At 41.3% G+C, this 19,709-nt stretch overlaps 1 protein-coding gene across 7 annotated transcripts in view; it reads left to right on the forward strand.

Annotated features, from left to right (window-relative positions):
- robo3 (roundabout, axon guidance receptor, homolog 3) overlaps window positions 1-19,709 on the forward strand; it is a 176,774-nt gene that overhangs the window by 115,867 nt on the left and 41,198 nt on the right. For 5 of the 7 annotated variants that reach the window (XM_080866045.1, XM_080866046.1, XM_080866049.1 and 2 more), the window contains exons 3-7: window positions 12,436-12,593; window positions 13,156-13,276; window positions 14,763-14,901; window positions 15,849-15,976; window positions 18,574-18,585. In XM_080866045.1, coding sequence (XP_080722171.1) covers window positions 12,436-12,593; window positions 13,156-13,276; window positions 14,763-14,901; window positions 15,849-15,976; window positions 18,574-18,585 — 558 coding nt within the window. The remainder of the gene's footprint in view (window positions 1-12,435; window positions 12,594-13,155; window positions 13,277-14,762; window positions 14,902-15,848; window positions 15,977-18,573; window positions 18,586-19,709) is intronic. The other 2 variants (XM_080866048.1, XM_080866051.1) reach the window with 1 other exon arrangement.

Consider the following 19,709-nt stretch of genomic DNA (forward strand, 5'->3'; position numbering starts at 1 on the left):
GATCCACACTACCAGGCTATACAGCAATGACATTGGAATGTCGTTCGGACTGGAGAAGTGTAGCCGGATGGTAACAAAGAGAGGGAAGGTAGTCAGAACTGAGAGGATTGAACTACCAGAAGGCAACATTGCAGACATAGAGGACAGTTACAAGTACATGGGGATCCCGCAGGCGAATGGGAACCATGAAGAGGCCGCTAGAAAAGCTGCAACCACCAAGTACCTGCAGAGGGTCAGGCAAGTCCTGAGGAGTCAGCTGAATGGTAAGAACAAGATCCGGGCCATCAACACGTACGCCCTACTCGTGATCAGGTACCCTGCTGGGGTAATAGGCTGGCCAAAGGAGGAGATAGAAGCCACTGACATAAAGACAAGAAAGCTCCTTACCATGCATGGAGGGTTTCACCCCAAGTCCAGCACCCTGAGGCTGTACGCTAAGCGGAAGGAAGGGGGCCGGGGACTGGTGAGTGTCAGCACCACAGTCCAGGATGAGACAACGAACATCCAAGAATACATTGGGAAGATGGCCCCAACTGACCGAGTGCTCAGTGAATACCTCAGGCAGCAGAAACCCAAGAAAGAGGAGGGAGATGAGGAACCATCATGGAAGGACAGGCCCCTGCACGGTATGTACCACCGGCAGATAGAGGAGGTGGCTGATATCCAGAAATCCTACCAGTGGCTGGACAAAGCTGGACTGAAAGACAGCACAGAGGCACTAATCATGGCAGCACAAGAACAAGCTCTGAGCACAAGATCCATAGAGGCTGGGGTCTATCACACCAGGCAAGACCCCAGGTGCAGGCTGTGTAAAGATGCCCCAGAGACAATCCAGCACATAACAGCAGGGTGCAAGATGCTAGCAGGCAAGGCATACATGGAACGCCATAACCAAGTGGCCGGCATAGTGTACAGGAACATCTGTGCCGAGTATAACCTGGAAGTCCCGAGGTCAAAATGGGAGATGCCCCCAAGGGTGGTGGAGAATGACCGAGCTAAGATCCTGTGGGACTTCCAGATACAGACGGACAAAATGGTGGTGGCTAACCAACCGGACATAGTGGTGGTAGACAAACAGAAGAAGACGGCTGTAGTGATCGATGTAGCGGTTCCGAATGACAGCAATATCAGGAAGAAGGAACACGAGAAGCTGGAGAAATACCAAGGGCTCAGAGAAGAGCTCGAGAGGATGTGGAGGGTGAAGGTAACGGTGGTCCCCGTGGTAATCGGAGCACTAGGTGCGGTGACTCCCAAGCTAGGCGAGTGGCTCCAGCAGATCCCGGGAATAACATCGGAGATCTCTGTCCAGAAGAGCGCAGTCCTGGGAACAGCTAAGATACTGCGCAGGACCCTCAAGCTCCCAGGCCTCTGGTAGAGGACCCGAGCTTGAAGGATAAACCGCCCGCAGGGGCGTGCTGGGTGTTTTTTATATATATATATATATATATATATATATATATATATATATATATATATATATATATATATATATATATATATATATATATATATGTCCATAGGTCCCTCATCCTATTCATGTAGCCCCTTCCGCCGGGGTTACTTGCTCAGTGAATACCTCATTGCTCAGTGAATACCTCAGGCAGCAGAAACCCAAGAAAGAGGAGGGAGACGAGGAACCATCATGGAAGGACAGGCACCTGCACGGTATGTACCACCGGCAGATAGAGGAGGTGGCTGATATCCAGAAATCCTACCAGTGGCTGGACAAAGCTGGACTGAAAGACAGCACAGAGGCACTAATCATGGCAGCACAAGAACAAGCTCTGAGCACAAGATCCATAGAGGCTGGGGTCTATCACACCAGGCACCCCAGGTGCAGGCTGTGTAAAGATGCCCCTGAGACAATCCAGCACATAACAGCAGGGTGCAAGATGCTAGCAGGCAAGGCATACATGGAACGCCATAACCAAGTGGCCGGCATAGTGTACAGGAACATCTGTGCCGAGTATAACCTGGAAGTCCCGAGGTCAAAATGGGAGATATCCCCAAGGGTGGTGGAGAATGACCGAGCTAAGATCCTGTGGGACTTCCAGATACAGACGGACAAAATGGTGGTGGCTAACCAACCGGACATAGTGGTGGTAGACAAACAGAAGAAGACGGCCGTAGTGATCGATGTAGCGGTTCCGAATGACAGCAATATCAGGAAGAAGGAACACGAGAAGCTGGAGAAATACCAAGGGCTCAGAGAAGAGCTCGAGAGGATGTGGAGGGTGAAGGTAACGGTGGTCCCCGTGGTAATCGGAGCACTAGGTGCGGTGACTCCCAAGCTAGGCGAGTGGCTCCAGCAGATCCCGGGAACAACATCGGAGATCTCTGTCCAGAAGAGCGCAGTCCTGGGAACAGCTAAGATACTGCGCAGGACCCTCAAGCTCCCAGGCCTCTGGTAGAGGACCCGAGCTTGAAGGATAAACCGCCCGCAGGGCCGTGCTGGGTGTTTTATATATATATATATATATATATATATATATATATATATATATATATATATATATATATATATATATATGTGTGTGTGTGTGTATATATATACCATGACTCAACATATGAACATTACCTGATGCTGCTGAAGTGAAGCTGAGCAAATGTTTGGCATAAATGTCAGATTGGCATAATTTTAAAAAGTTTACATTTCTTCGGTAGTAAACAACAGAAATGAGGCTTTCTTGTCTGAGGTCATTTTTGAAAAAACAAACAAACAAACAAACATATAAAGCATGAACCACATCAAGTAAGGTACATGTCACGATGCAACTCCGAACTAACGTTGTGCTTCCAAGTTGGTCTGATCTTCCAACAACACACACACACACTCACACACACACTAGCGTCCCTCTAGTCTGTGTGAGATAATGAGCGCCTTTTGTGTCGTCTCGCTGATGCATGTGGGGCGAGACGATGTGGCCTCACAGTCATATTGACTCTAGACTTCACCGCTGTCAAGCATTACCTCTTAACCACTACTACCCAGTACTTGCTGCTCCTCATCCATCCTTACACTATCACCTTTTAAACACGTCTGGGTTTGATAAGACACTGAGACCACTGACATTGCTGGGCATTTAGGCTACAATAAAAGCCATGAAACATCGCACCTTGAAATGTAAAGCGCTTTGGGGTCCATAGGGACTAATTATTAGTCCTTTATTTATCCAGGTAAAAAATCTCATTGAGATTAAAAATCTCATTTTCAAGAGAGACCTGGCATCATGGCAACAAAAGTCAAAATACACATACCACATAAGTATATAACATTTAAAACAAATACAATATCCCATACCAACGTGTAAAATATACAATAACAGATCAAATTAAGAGTACATTAAAAACAATCACACTGAGTAAAAGAGTTATTCTCTCGTTCCTTTAAGACAGACTTAAACTCTCCCAAGGTAACCAATTCTGATAATTTCAGTTCCTTCTGCAGATTATTCCAGGAAGCAGGGGCAGCGTATTTAAAAGCCTTTTCCCCCAAAGTAAAGCGCTATACAAATACAGGCCATTTACCATTTGACAGATAACTATATCTGTTTTCCCCCTGCCCCAAACAGGGGAGGGGCACTCTTGATTTCTCACATATTAAGTGACTGTGATAGTATATATTAAAGCATCGTAAACAGAATCAGAGCATGACATGAATATTGAATCCAATGTAATTTTCTTGGGCTTGCTTCATGATTGTGTTGTAAGAGGAGGTTTATCTATGTTAATAACAGGCTTATAATCTGCTTGTAATGCATCATGGGGACTTGTGGATGTCATTTCAGTGTTGTCTGAGCACAGTGGCTAATAATTGGTTTTCCAGGGGTTTGCTGTGAGACATGCTAGGGCTTTTGTCTAATGTTAATTTGGACTGCAGAGATTTTTCTGTCAGCTTCTGTCCAGGATTGGTAGCCACTTCAGTGCTCTATCAAATTTATTATTTGAGTTGCTTTCTTTTCAATGCATGACCCTTTTAATCACAGTGAGAAAAAAGTGACTTAGTTCTCAGGCTTTAGGACCTAATTTTTTTCATCTAAACAAGGAAATAATTTTTCGTGCTCTTATCAGTATATCTAGTGAGAGCAGCCATTAGGTTTAGTGGTTGCATGGAGAGAGTCTTGTTAAGGTTGGGTGGGTGGGGGTGGGCCAGCTGCTGTGGCTGTTAAATGGACTCAGCAGTAGCACTCGTGCTATGGCACATTAAGGAACAAAAGAAGATGGAGGGAAGACATTTGTTGGTGGAAGTGGACCTGACATCAGTGAACACGTTATCCAAGTGTGTTCTTGAAGGGGGAGGCATCAAGCAGCACTACTTGGGCTGAGAAGGTGACCCTTGTGGGCTTCTCAAAGGAATAACTGAAATATCCTCTTGATGTGATTCTCATTCATTTAACTTCAGCTCAATTTTACTACTGGCCACACGAGCATTTCCAGGAACCTAAACCACATTATGTCGTTTAGTCAAGGCCATAAAATACACAGGTCAAAAAACTAAATGGCAGCACCAGGACACAAAATGGAATTGCACTTCAAACCAAGTCATGACATTCCACATTTCAGGTCAGAGAATGTAGATAAAGAAATGGTAAGAGCTTCATCACAGTGTGTGTGTGTGTGTGTGTGTGTGTGTGTGTGTGTGTGTGTGTGTGTGTGTGTGTGTGTGTGTGTGTGTGTGTGTGTGTGTGTGTGTGTGCGCACTGCGGGGGATTTGTAATCTCCAGTCAGCCTGTAGATTGCTCTGAGCTGGTCATATTGGATGCAGACGGTGCTTTACTGTATTTGCTGCTACAGCTGCTATGCAGCATATCTGCACAAGTGTGAGTATTTGTACTGGGTGTGGTGATGAGGAGGAGGAGGAGGATGGTGCTTACAAGGACATCTGTCTCCAACTGTGAGACCCCCACCTCCCCCACGTCCTCTAAAGGCCTTCCATCACCAGGGAAGCAACACGCATACACACCAATATCCTGCGTGGGCCGTTTCATCATGGTGTAATGGCTGATAGGGATCGGAGGGGGTCCACTCGGGGTAATGACAGTGGCTGATAGAAGGTGGCTTCTGATGAGGGCCCCTGATGGGCCTGAGGGCCAAGACTGATATTGCCTTGAGGAACAAGCAGCACCTATAGGGAACAGATAAGATGTATATATATGTGTTTTTGTGTGTGTGTGTCTAAGCAGGCCTGACAAAGGGATAAGAAGGATGTTGTACTTGAGCAAAGGCGCAAAAAACATCAGCATGTCTTTGCATGTGTTTACACCAAAGCAGATTGCTTCATGTCAGGAAAGGATGTAAGCTGATGGATTGACACATGACCAGCTCAATCCCCCACAGCAGAGCTTGAACCTGAAGCTTTTTTTCAGTTCCCCCTCCTTCCACCGTATGAATATTTATTCTTTTGTGTGTGTGTGTGTGTGTGTGTGTGTGTGTGTGTGTTTCACTCCTTGGAACATTAATGACAGTGATAAAGGCATTTAATCAAAAGTGAGCCAGAGCTAACACCCAGAGGTGTTTTTTATGTCCAATTAAATGCTTAAGTGGTGCACTGATATACAGAAGGGTCCTTATACTTTACCCACGTGGTAAATCACACTAGTCTCTTGGTCACAAATAAGTATTACTTCTGTACTTTTTTTTAATGAAACAGATTAGCTATGATGGCTTCATTTTCAGGATGAGTACTCTATAATTTTCAAATCAATCATTTTGTACACTACAAGCTGTTGTGGAAAGACTGACAGTAATCAAACAGATATGGTAGCACGTAAGAGAGGGTGATGATGTGTAAATCTGTTTTCAAGAGATTAAAAGTGTGGATGCAAAAAGAAATCTCTTTAACTATTGTTTAAGTGGGTGATTATTTTCTCGTCTGGGCTTTTTGTTGATAAAATTCTTGTTAAAAATACCCAAACTGGTCTATTTGGGAACTTTGTTTGAGATCAGTATGGTGAAAAGTTTAGGTTTTAGGGTTCTGAATGAATCCATAGAGACCATTGAGCATTGCTTAAAAGTATATGAATTAAGATGTTTAAAGCTCATTCTATTAAGAAATGAACACAAAATATCTGCTGACCACTCTGCTCTTTGACAAGTCTTAAAATGAGATAAAAAGAGCAACAAACCATGACATATTGTACCATTTCAATATTTATGTTGCAAAAATTAAGCCAAAATGCAGAAACAGTGTGTGAAGTGTGTAGGAATTAAGAGAGAAAGAAGCTGCCAGATGCTTCTTATCAGATTATTAAATCATCAGCAAGTGTGACTACCTCTTGTTTCTTGACCATAATGCACAGTGCCATGTTTGACAAAAAAACAAACACAGCGTATCAGAATCAACAAAACAAGAATTAAGGTGCCTAATCAAAGTCCAAACATCAACCACATTGAAATGTTGTGGCGGAACCTTAAGAGGGATGTGCATAAAGGAATTTCTGCAAATCTCAAGGAACTAAAGTAACTTTATAAAGAAATCCTTTCACAAAGATGGAAGTAGAGCTGGGCGATATGAGATTTTTTCATATCACGATATGTTTTTTTCATTTCAGGCGATAACGATATCTATCACGATATAAGCCAAATAACTATATTTGTAAGATTTAAATGTGCCGTTGCTCACAAGTAAAATGTGAAATAATCAGCAGTTTGTTTTTATTTAAATATTTATTTCCCATAATAAGTTCAACAGGGTAGATGTACTTAAGGAACATGAGACTTTTTCAGATAAATAAAGGCAAATATTGCAAACTACACAAAAGGCAGCCGCTAAAGCGTTTAAGTTTCAAAATAGAACAAACGAAACAGACTACTAAATTGTCAATTCCACTTAGAAACAAAATATTAATTCTAAAAATAAATCTTAGTTTGTTTTACAGAAGAACAGAAAAAACTGACTAACTTTTGTCAATATCAAATAAACTGAGAACTAAAAGGAAATTCTCAATCTCTCCTTGTTGTATAGCTGAGCTTTTCAAACAGTTGTAACAGTTACTTTAGTCTGACAAAAGCCGAATGACGAATTAGCGCTTCCAGTCAGAGACTGAGGCTACGTCCACACGTACACGGGTATTTTTGAAAACGGAGATTTTCCGTTTTCGTTTTAAAAAATAATCCCGTCCACACATAAAGGCAGAAATGAAGGAAAACGCTGCTATGAACATGCCAAAGCAGCAGGTGGAGCTAGATTCCTAACCGTGCAGAAATGTTGGCCAATCAGAAGTCTAGAAGCCTCGGTGGGAAAAAGTAAACAAAGCTGGGGCATAGAAGCAGAACCGAGTCGTATGTGTGGACGGACAGTAACTGTGTATATGTAAGCATTTAAACACTGCAGAGAGTACAATTAACAGTAACAGTATTGTAGAAATTCATTTCACCGAAACAATAACGTGGCGCACAGTGTGACGCATGCACCAGTTTATTGTATTTCCAGACTTGCTTTCGGCACAATTTACAGTGCACGCTACTCTGTTTTTTGTCAGACTTGAAATAGCCGAAATACCTTCACACTACGGAACTTCTATGGCTCTTCCGTTTGACAATCTCTCCGGCGTTGGAACCATCATCTGTTTTCTCTTCGGTCACGCTCGGTTGATTTTTCTAGTCGGCACACTCATTTCCTCCATTACGCGCTGGCTCCATTACCCGCTGGCTGCTTCCCAAACAAACACACGTGCGGCTTGGCACTTGTGCTATACGTAACAAGTCACGCGACGTGACGCTGCGGCTGTGATTGGTTCGGCTCTGCGCTACTTAATTTGGATTGGCTGACCTTTTTTTTTTGTTTGTTTTTTTAAGAGGACAAGAGCGACGAGGTCTATCACGATAGCTTAATTTCTCTATCGAGTAAAAGTTATATCGCGATACATATCGTTATCGTTCTATCGCCCAGCTCTAGATGGAAGAGACTAAATATAGAACATAATTACTTGGAGTGAAGGTGGTTTTACAAGCTATTAAATATGGGATCACACAGTGTTTTTGGTGTTTTGGCTTCATTTTTGATAAATAAATCATGCAGTTAAATATTATGTAACAATGTAACAAGTCGTGTTGTTGTTCATCTAATATTTGTACTTTAAGGACTAGTAAAGCGCTATACAAATACAGGCCATTTACCATTTAATAATTTGAAATTTGGCAAGGTTCAAGAAGGAAGGAATGTGTTTTTGTAATAATTTTTTGACATATAAAACCTTAAAACTGAGAGTCTCATAGGAACCGTGAAGAGGCCACTAGGAAAGCTGCAAACACCAAATACCTGCAGAGAATAAGGCAAGTCCTGAGGAGTCAGCTGAATGGGAAGAACAACATATTTCATTTCCTTCAAGATCTTTCTTTCATTCAGAACTTACGCCTTGGCGGTCGTCAGGTACCCTGCTGGGATAATAAGCTGAACAAATATATATCTAAAATAAAATTGAAATGTAAAATTGTTATCAAATATGAAATGATCAGTAATGCTTGGTTTAAATACCACAATGAATGAAATAGCTGACAAATAAAGAAACCTCATGGATTGATCTTATGAATCCCATTTTGCCACAACATTGTCCACAACTGTTTGAATTTGGACAAATGTGTATTGTCATAGTTGTATGTATTTGAATGGGAGAAGCTTTTCACTGTCCATTTGCAGGATTTTCACTTTAATCTTGTGTCTCGTATCTCCTTATTTTCTATGTCTGTGCTTTGATTAAAGTGCAGCATTCAAGCCCAGTGGTGGGGATTACTCTGGCTTTGTTGAAGGGGTTTAAAGAAAGGGTCAAAGTGCACCCTCTTAATTTGGGCCCCCAAGGGCCTCTAGGTAAGTGCCGGTGCCTAATTAACATCTAGAGACCCTTTTTTTGCTCAGGTTTGGTGCTTGTGGAGGGGTAGAATGGGAAGGATCAGGGGCCCCTGGAGCCATGATTTCACTGTGGTGTGTGACAGGTCATTGCTGCAGTCCTTTAACCCCACAGCATGGTAATTCAGACCTTCGGTCCAATCAGCTGTCCTATTTCATTTCTCCCTTTGCGTGACAAGATGGGATCCTGAGCAATTTAGTCAGGTTTTTGTAATCTGCTATGAATAGTGGTAAGAGAAATGTTGGCAGCAGGCATAGATAAGGTCAGGGGTGTAGTTTGGCATATCAAACAAGGATTGGAGTGACCAGTGGGATTCAGCAAGCCCCAAATACTCTGTGGCAAAGTAATTGGCCATCAGGATATGGGGCAGAATGCAGTCATAAGCTGTCGTTTTAGCCCCGAAAGAGGCACAGATAAAGACAACGGTAACGTAGTAGTTCAAATGAACTGAGTAGACGGGTATTTTTTCAAGGCAAACATAAGTACCAGCTGTGTTAGCTAATGAGAAAATGAAAAATATCCTATTCTCTGCTGAAACACCAATATACCCGTTTCCCATGACCTTGATTACAAACAGAGCTGACTGAGTTATCCCCACTCTCACATTCAAAGAGGACACAACGCTATCTTGACAGGAAGAAGAATGAGCCTTTGTGGTGTACAGGCTGACACTGAGATACCACACAAAGCCAGGTGATTCAGATAAAGAAATGCTCTCATATGAATGGATAGATGGATGGGCCGATAGATATATGGATGGTGATGATAACCATAATATCCTGGGGGCTTTCTTGGCCTGTGGGCGTTGACATGAGGGGAGATGTGTCATTAATCAGATGAGCCAGTGACCCTCCCCTGTTGGCCTGTGACATTACAGCGACATTGCTGCTGTTCCACTCCAAAGGTCCATCACATATTCTTGTGTGCATAGACACTCATGTCTTATAAATATATTTAAGCATCTTCGCTCAGTCCTGAAATCTGATACCTTACAGTAAGCTATTAGCTTACAGTACTGTGCTGACAATTTAGGATAGTTTACTTTGATTAAATCTAAACATTTAGTTTTTAATTTAGTGTCAGTAAAGATGTCATTTGACCATTAAGCCCACCACCTGTTTCATAAATGTAGAGATTATCTCGTATTTATTGGAGTGCTTTTTCATAAATTCTGCACTGGTGCTGAGTTTAAAATTAAACACTAGGGATTACACCAGCCACCACAACTATGTGTTCCTGATGATCTGATCTGATTGATGGTCTGATATCTTTGAGCATAAGAGTAACACACGTTCAACACCGATTTTTGTAGTTTCCACCACAGCAGGTGGGTATTACAAACTACAGCCAGTCTGTGTCTGGCATAATGGCGCAACTGGTAATTAATAGAAAACGGCCTTGTTAAATAGGAAGCAGCAGGAAACACATTCTTTTCTATATTCAGTAGCTGTCTTTTGCATGTAGTGGCACAAGCCATGTGATGTACACTTGGGAGACCAGTAGAAATGTACTGGTACTAATGCAGTAAAACAGTGGTCCCCAACCTCTTTTCCAACACGGACTGGTTTATGTCCGACAATATTTTCACGGTCTGGCCTTTAAGGGCTCGTGGATAAATACAACAAAATAAAACCAGTACCAGTAGCAAAAGAAAGGAGATTCATTCATAACACACGGGAAAAGACCCAGAGAAACAATAAAAATAAACAATAATGATAAAAACCAATAAAAATCCTGAAAACCATAAGTTTCACACCTGCGCCTGGTACCAAACGACTCACAGACCAGTACCGGTCTGTGGCCCGGGGGTTGGGGACCGCTGCAGTAAAAAGAGCACTCACACAATAATGCAACTTCTTTCTCTGGTCTAAAATCTCCAACTTATTCATACCTCAAATTTGGGGAAAAAACGTAAAATGTGTTTCGTCTGTTTGAAATCACAAGGTGAGAAATTAATATAGAATTGCATTTAATTTGTTGTACATGTTATGCAACAGCAAGACAACCCTTTGAAATTTTCCCCGAACGTCACAAACATATCTGTCAGTTTTGTGCGCAGGGCATTTTAAAGAAGATTTGTGCTTTCATGGGGAGGTGATATACTCGACAGCTTTTTTGAGTAGTCTGTGAAGAACTGCCAGTGTAAATTAGGATGCCAGTTTTTGACATGACTTGCACTTTTAAGATGAAGTAACAGCTTTCTCTCTGTTTGACAGCCATAAGAGCCATGCAGATCTTTGAACACTCAGGAGAGACTTGAGAGACATGATTGGAATGTTATTATATTGATATGACTCACTGATATCAGCGAGACCCCCATAATGTATAAAAATCAGACATACCATCCTCTTACATTAATTAATCATCTATCAGCTCCTTGATGTTCAAATCTCTTGTCTCCTCATGCCTTCAAAGAAAACGTTGTGGAATATTTTAGGGCAGAACTGTAAAACCACTCAAAATTGTACTTTGAGAGAGTTGCCGAATGACTTTGGAAGTTTCTTAATAAATACTTAAGAAAATATGGCTTGATTTACTTTTCAGATCAGTTAGAGAGGCTTTTTGGAGGGTGTCTGGAGCAGATAAGAATGACACAGAAGTCTTTTCGTTGCTTGCAAATCCCTAGAGTGGCTTAGGCCAGACTTACAGCCTGCAGGCCGGCATTGGTGTTGGCCTGTTCCTCGTGGACCATTGTTGTCAGTACATCATCCCAGACAACAAAACCATCTTCCACATCTGTAATCTGAGAGGTCACAAAGCTCTAGAGACTGAACTGAGAAAAAAATAGCCCGATGCCTTCAGGTAAAAGCCACAAGATGTTGACTACAGAGGGATGAATTTGAAAGGAGGCACTGTGACCCGAAGAAAAATCTCTCATGTTTTATGAATAGACTCCAGCAAGGCATAAGAAAGGGAGTTATTTCTGAATTCAAAGTGACTTCCTGCAGTCGATGTAGTTGATTTATTTGATGTGTTTGTTTGAATGCTCATGTTTTTCTTGTGTGTATTTATGCATATATATTTGCCAAGGGAATGTGTGTGTTTATCTCAGAATGAGCTATTTACCTACTCGTGTGCACCACCTACAAGAGCCTTTTTTATTGATGTACTATGATGAAGCATGAATGACATCCAGTCAATGGAGACCTCAGGGACACAGTATCAATATTATCAACAGCAGTGCCTTACTATGTTTCCTATTATTCAACTCGGTGAAAGACGACTCTAAGATTTTCTTTTCACCTTTTTTGTTGATTTTAAAGGCTAAATATCGTTGTTACCACATATGACAATTATAAACCCATTTAAACAGCAAAAAGTTTACACTCATTCTGAGCCAGCTACAGAGAGCAGGATATTTGGCTTCTGCAAGCCAAGTATCTATTGGTTAGAGACTGAAGCCCAAGTTGTTCTCCAATGCATTCACTGGAGTGTGAGTGTTATACAGAAAGCACTGGTGACCAGTGTTGTGCGAATAGGTGAATTAAATGTTTTGCATAAAGCGCATTGTGTGCTCAAGTAGAGTAGAAAAGCACTGTATGACAGTCCATTTACCATCTGCCTTCGCATCTTCACCTTTTTTTCCCAGTTCTGAGAGATGATTTCCGTCAGACGCCCAGTGATGTGGTGGTGGCAGCAGGGGAGCCGGCTGTCATGGAGTGTATCCCTCCCAGGGGCCATCCGGAGCCCACCATTTCTTGGAAGAGAAACAACATCCGGGTCAATGATCGAGATGAAAGAATTACTGTAAGTTAAAAATAACCTAAACAAGTCTGGTTTAAGGTTCAATTGCATTTTACTTCTGGTGGAAGTTGTTACTAACTTGTCAGCTTTTTATACTTTTTTAAAATAAAATTTCAGGTAATTTTCACTCATTAATTTGTATTACTATTAACAGAAGACACTGAGCTGATAGATGTTAAAAGACACATTTAGAATACCAGACTTCCACACACATTACCCACTATGACCAAATGATGAATTGCGGCTTATTGAAGTTAGTTACCACAAACAGAGCAGTGAGTGATGCTTGTGTGACGACTGGCTTGGAGCGAGAGCCCTTGTCAAGTAATTTTAAGAACTAGCCAGAGAGCCATCTGTCATAACACACACTGAAAATGACAAAGTGGCTTCTCTCTCTCCTCACTAACATGCCTCAATATCCTGTTTCCAACATCTTTCCATGTCTTCTCTCTGTCCCCTCCTCCACCGTCGTGTTTCCTTTCGTCCTTGTCCACTTATCCACTCATCTGTTCCTTTCTGTTTCATCTTTCTGCTCTTCATTCTGTCTTTAACCCCTCGATTTCAGATCCGTGGAGGAAAGTTGATGATTTCAAACACCAGGAAAAGTGATGCTGGCATGTATGTGTGCGTTGGAACCAACATGGTTGGAGAAAAAGACAGTGATCCTGCTGAACTAGTGGTATTTGGTGAGTTGTTTTTACTGGGATTGTACTGTAATTAATCAAAGGACACTCAGCTAGCAAATATCGTCTGGGAAACTAAACATGAAGTCATACAGTCAACCTTATTAGTATCAAATAACCCTTTGGGAGCGTGCTTGATTGTTGTAGTGCTCACACAAACGTAATGGCAAAAGATAGATTGTTAACAGAATAAATTGGAGCTAATTTGCTTCCAGCTGTTAGCCAATTGGCTCATATATTAAGACAAATTATCAATATAATTCCTCTGATCCTTTTAGAAATAATTCTTTGAGTTAAGTTGCTTCAACTGTGTTAAAATGTTCACTATAAGATTCCAAAAAACAGTGAAAGTATCTTGTATTTTGTGCCTGTCTGTATTTTTCTGGGGTTGGACATTCTTTCCTTGGCTGATATTGGAGGATTAGATTCATCTTTCCCACCCAGCTGCTCTTTGCTTTGCTCTCTTGACTTTTCTCCTCCTGTCTCTGATTCTCTGCTGTGCTCTCAGTGGAGCAGTACCACAGGCATCAAAGTGTGTATCGATCCCAGGAAACGGATGGAGAATTGATATTTTCTTTTCAGTCCCTTGGATCTCCTGTTCACCACCACCCACACTGCCACAAAATTTAGCTCCTTCTGCACATTGTAGTGCAGCAGTAAACTCAAACCCTGGCATGTAATGCATAATCTATAAATTTATGGTTCCTTAAAATGCATGGCTTGGCGCTTTCCCTAATGTTTAATATTACTGCCATCTGCAAAATTGAAAGATAATAGCCAGTGCACATCTGCACTGTTTTTTCTGCCCATCCATTTTCTGCTCTCGAATCACAGACTGAACAAAGTTGTCAAGACATTTCTCACCACCGCGACTTTTTATACCTCCAGCTGTGGGGAATGCTATCACACTGACTATGATCATGGAAGTACCTGCAGCTCTGAGTCTACTTAGTCTTACTTGATTCTCCAACATGTTTCACTGTGATGATTGGACTTTGGTATTTAAAAGCTTTTATTTGCTGGGTATTGAATTTAACCTACTGCAGCAATCTACTTCCAATGCTAGACAGGCTCTGTCAATTTTGAGATACTGCTAACAACAGCTGGTAAATATTTATTACCAGCTTGTGTGTGATTTGGTGTGGGGTCATTTTGTTCCTCGTTTTGTCTTAATAAAAGTTTAATTGTGTTCAAATCAAGTATTAAGAGTCATGGTGAGAGTGTCCCATTTTGAAATTATTTTTAGTGCGAGGTTTAACAATTCCAATCCCTCAGTGTTTTTTCCCCCCACATCATTCTGAGTAAACTGCTATGGTGCAGCAAATGGACATCAAATTATTCTCTTTATACGGCCAGCCTATTCCATATGTGTCCACTCATCCATTACATGGGCAGTCCTATAAAGTGCTAACAAATGTGAAAAGTCAAGCTGTAATTAATAGGTATGAATTCTTGTCCTCTTTCTGCACTCATATCTGTCTAATTTCAGAGAGGCCAGTGTTCACCAAACAGCCGGTGAACCAGGTGGTGTTGGCAGACGATACAGTGGACTTCTCCTGCGAGGTACACGGAGACCCGACTCCGACTGTCCGCTGGCGCAGAGAGGAGGGCGAGCTGCCTCGGGGCAGGTCCGACAACAGCAGCGCAGTGCCGTTGCTGCACACTCACAAATCACTGCACTGAAACTCAATCCCCACTGCCTCACTGTTAGTTAGATACATCATTTGTTGCTCCAAATAGCACTTGTTACTATCATTTCACTAATAATATAACAGCTTCCAATTAGAGAGCAACTGTTTGTCCATCCGATTTTCTTATAGTTAGGTGTGAAGGAAAGTAATTCAGATGATTTTCTGTGAGTGGAGGAAGTCCAGCTGACTTGAATTTGCCCCAAAAATTACATGTACCGGTATAAAAAAACATATTAAAGAAAAGAGAAAACACTATCATTCGCTTTTTTGTATGTAACGACCGAGAAACGGAAACAAATCAAAGCTCCTGCTGAGCTCGTAATGATTGCTTTTTAAGTGCTGTGCTGCTTACAATACAAATAGAAAGTTATTACTAGAATCTAAATGTGTGAGTCCTGTGGCACAGCAGCTTGTGTTAGTAACGGATGGACAGCCATCCCTGTCGTAAGCTACTTATTTGTTAATCAGTAGAGTTTAGTACTACGAGACATGCTCAGAAAGGAGTATCATGTGGTGTTTGCACCATGACACCATCACTGTGTTACTGTGAGAGCCCTACTCTCTCACACCTGTCTGCATGATTGGATGAAACTTTAATGACCTGTCAGGGGAAATAAGGTAAAATGTTCCCTTGTCAACAGCATGACTCAGGCCTGTGTCCACAGAGCTGTGCAGTAAACACAAAGCTGTATGTTTAAAAATCTGATTGGAACATTTAAACAGCCATATTTTTTTTTAAAAACATGAAAACTACCAAAATGTATTGTTCTAGTAGTGACAACGCTCACACATTTACTGAACCAGACAACGTCATATTCATTCAAACCATCTTTTGAAGATTTCAGAACATGAATGTAACACTTGCGTTGACTTTTTTTTCCCAGATTTGAAATCCGCAGTGAGAATAGTCTGCGTCTGACCCAGGTGCGAGCTGAAGATGAGGGCACCTACACCTGCGTGTCAGAGAACAGCGTCGGCAAAGCGGAGGCGTCGGCTGCCCTGCAAGTACACGGTACAGATGTACACAGGCACACTTATATATAAGATGTTTTAGTTTTACTGCATTCGTAGTGATTCAAAGTGTAAAAGGCTTTATTTAAACATTTCACATATTTATGTAAGATGTTTTTTGAAAATTAGAAACAATCAACAATTGCACAGACTTATTGAAGAATCTTTCTAGAAATACGGTTTGAACAGCCATGATCGCACGAGTAAACTGTTTGCACAGATGGGCAGCTTTGCTATGATGCACCACAATCTGCCCACTTGTCACCTACAGGAATGCTGTCTCATTTCATTCTTGTTCTTTTCATTCTGGTTGTTTATGTCAGACGGCCAGGATTTTAAGAACATTGTTTCTACGTGGAGACATCGCCTATTAAAACATCAGAAAAAGAGGCTGCTAGACATGAGTTGGTTATAACTCCCCCATATCATGCCATTGGTAATCCACTGTTAACTGAAGATTACAGAGAAATGAAGTGAAAAATGGATTTTAAGTTCCTTTCAAGCCTCAGCTCGTCATTCCTCTGGAGAGAGATCCGAGATCAAAAAGAACTGAAATTGCATGGGAATAAAGTCAGTCCCTTGAAGAGAGATGCTCAAATGAGAAAGCTGTCATTTGTGATGATAAAAGGGAATTTTTAGAGTTTTATTCTGTAACACTCGGTGCAGTGAGTGGGCCCTCTGGTACTCCTGAACACTCGCACACACCTTATGCTCGTATATGTATAAAAATTCAGCAGTGAACAGACAGACTGATACATTTAAAAAAAATAACATGCAGAAATACACAACATGCACCTACCTGTGCATAATGCACTTTTGAAATGGTGATTTCATGTATTAAAGAAGAACAGCTATCCAAACCTACCTGGCCCTGTGTGAAAAATGAAGTGCCCGCTAAACATCTCTCAAGGATTGTGCCACCCTTGGCTGTCAATGAGTCTTGCACTGACGAGGCGTTCTAGTCCACTATTCTTTGCAGAATTTTTTAAATTCCTCCACATCGAGTATGAACAGCCAGTTTAAGGTCATGCCAAAGCTTTTAAGGCCAAAAAATGAAGGTGTATTTTGTGTCTTTCTGAGCCATTTAGAGGCTGGTGGTGTCTATCAGGGATCTTTGGGGCATGAACAGATGGCCAGACATTTTCCTTCAGGGTTTTCTGGTAAAGAGCAGAATTTATGGCTGGCTAGCTTCTGAAGCAGCAAAGCAGCCCCAGACCATAACACTGCTGCCACTGTGTTTGACTGTTGGCACGATCAGAATATCTTTTGGCAAACTTGAAATTGGCCTTTGTGTTCGTTTTAGTCAGCTGTCTACTGCGTCTGCGACCCAGTGTTTTGTGTATTTTAGTTTTTAGTCTTTGATCATTGTATTTTCTGTGTTTCCTGATTTATTTTGAGAGAGTCTGGTGTGTCTTTGTCATTGTATTTAGGTTCACTTCCCCTGTGACGTCATTAGGTTCATTTGTGTCATGTGTTTCCTCATGTGTTTCCACTCCCCCTGATCATCCCTTGTGTGTATTTAGTCTGCAAGTTTCTGTTCACTCACTGTCAGGTTGTCTGTTATGCCACACCACACCATAGTTATCACAGATAGATTCATAGTTTTTATCGCTAGTTTCTTAGTTTAGTTATTGTACCTTTTTTGCCTTAGTTTTCATGTTCTTGTGCTTCTGCCATCAGCACAAAATGGTTCAAGTTGAGTGCAGTGTTTGCTCTTGGATCTGTCAAACAAACACATCGGCGTACCTCGCCGTGACATCAGCAGCGGTTTTCACCACAGGACTCTCCCATGAGTGGCACCTTAACTGAGGCAAGGAAGGCCTGCGGTTCATTAGATGTTTTTCTGGGTTCCTTGGAGCCATTTTGGTAGGCCAGTCACTTTTGGGAAAGTTGTTCCAGATTTCCTCCGTTTGTGGATAATGGCTTTCACCATGATTCACTGGAGTCTTTAAGACTCCGGTGAATCATGGAGTTCTCAGATGAGAAACCAGTCTTACTAACTGGTTTCTCATCTGTTCTTGAGTGTCTTTATATCATGGCATGACATGTTGGTTTTTGAGATACCCTACTAAGTCCTGATGTACTGAATAGAGGACATCCTGGGCTTTCCAATGATATTTCATGTGTTTGGGTGGCTTCCTTTGGCTCCAAAGAAGGAAGGAAATACCAAAAAAAGTTCAATGGGAAGATTGTTTTTTCCTCGGTTCTCAGGAGGATAGAATCAAATATGTTTGGATAACTTTTTTTCCGTCAATAGATGAAATCATCATTTAAAATCCTAATTTTGTATTTACTCACATTATCTTTGTTTGATCTGAATCACTGTCATAAGTGTTGCAAATGTGCAAAAGAGCAAAGAGAAGGCAAATTTTGCAGCACTGTAGCTGCAGTGGGGATCATAGGAATGCAACACAAACACATACAAAGGAAAATATATATTCTATTAAACCACAGCTAGTTACACGGTTAAGTAGGTATGGTGTTCCAAAATTTCAAATGTTTGAACTAGTTTCACCATCCATCGTCATCTCATCATGTTATTCAACTTTCTTTCTCTCTTTTCTTTCTTCCACCCATTTCTGCATCACTCCATCACAGTCGGCCCATCCTGTAAGTATTCCATTTCATCCCATCTGTGTATGGTTTTGTGTGTCTGTTTGTGTGTTTGTTTATGAGAGTTAATACAGTCCTACAGGTATAAGCTGTTTGCTACATTAGAGACCCAAACCTCTACCCTCTAGCACAGGTGCTTTTTCTGCCAATTAGGACAGCCAAGTATTAAAGCTAAAAACAAAAAACAAAAAAATTGAAGGGTAGAAGGGTTTTGACCTTTCGTTACACTCATAGATGGAGCTTCAGTTACTAGAAAAAAAACCCCACTGTAAAACGTGCAGTCTCCGATTTAGAGCACAAACACTCACCTTTTGAAAAATAAATGGTTATTGCTGATTAATCCACACAACAACAAAAAAAAGAGTTATAAGGCAAAGCAGCCCCAGACCATCACACTTCGCCGCCGTATTTGTGTTTGTGTGACAGCCTTTTTATGAAATGCTGTGCTGTTTTTACATCTGATGTAACGAAATTCAATTCTCATCAGTCCAAAGAGTATTTTTCCAGTAGTCGTGGGGATCATCAAGACGTTTTTGGCGTACATGAATTGGGTTATTGTGTTCTTTTTCGTGAGCTGTGGTTTCACCTTTGAACTCTGCCACAAATGCACTGATGATTACTTACCAAAAGTAAAAATGCCAGCGTTTGGCTTGAACTAAGCAAATGGGGTTTAATGCGTACTCCCATCTCTAAATGTGCCTAATGTTGGGGAATAGAGAAAAAGGGATGAAGAATGAAAAAACCCCTAAAAAAGTGTTCAGTGGAAGAAACATTGAACCACAAAATGTTTTGAATTATGAGGTTCTCTACATACCTATTATTTTTATGCAATTCCATTTTTGTCCCATTCACTGTGTAAGGACTGCCTGCTTATTCTTGGCCTATTTAAAACTTTACCAGCCTTCCAATTTATATATTGATATTGGACAAATGGGATACAATTCTAGGCACAAACTTCACACTGAATATAAGCACAAATGAGATATAGTCCAGCTATAATAACTTATGCCCTGGAAATAATCACCTCCTCAATCATCATTTCAGAATGGAAACAGTCTCAGGAATGAAGTCTGTGTACTTAAGTGGGCGTGTGATGTTTCGTAAAAAGGTGAAGCAGCAGC

Source organism: Rhamphochromis sp. 'chilingali' (assembly GCF_963969265.1).
Source record: "Rhamphochromis sp. 'chilingali' genome assembly, chromosome: 19".
NCBI lineage: Eukaryota > Metazoa > Chordata > Actinopteri > Cichliformes > Cichlidae > Rhamphochromis > Rhamphochromis sp. 'chilingali'.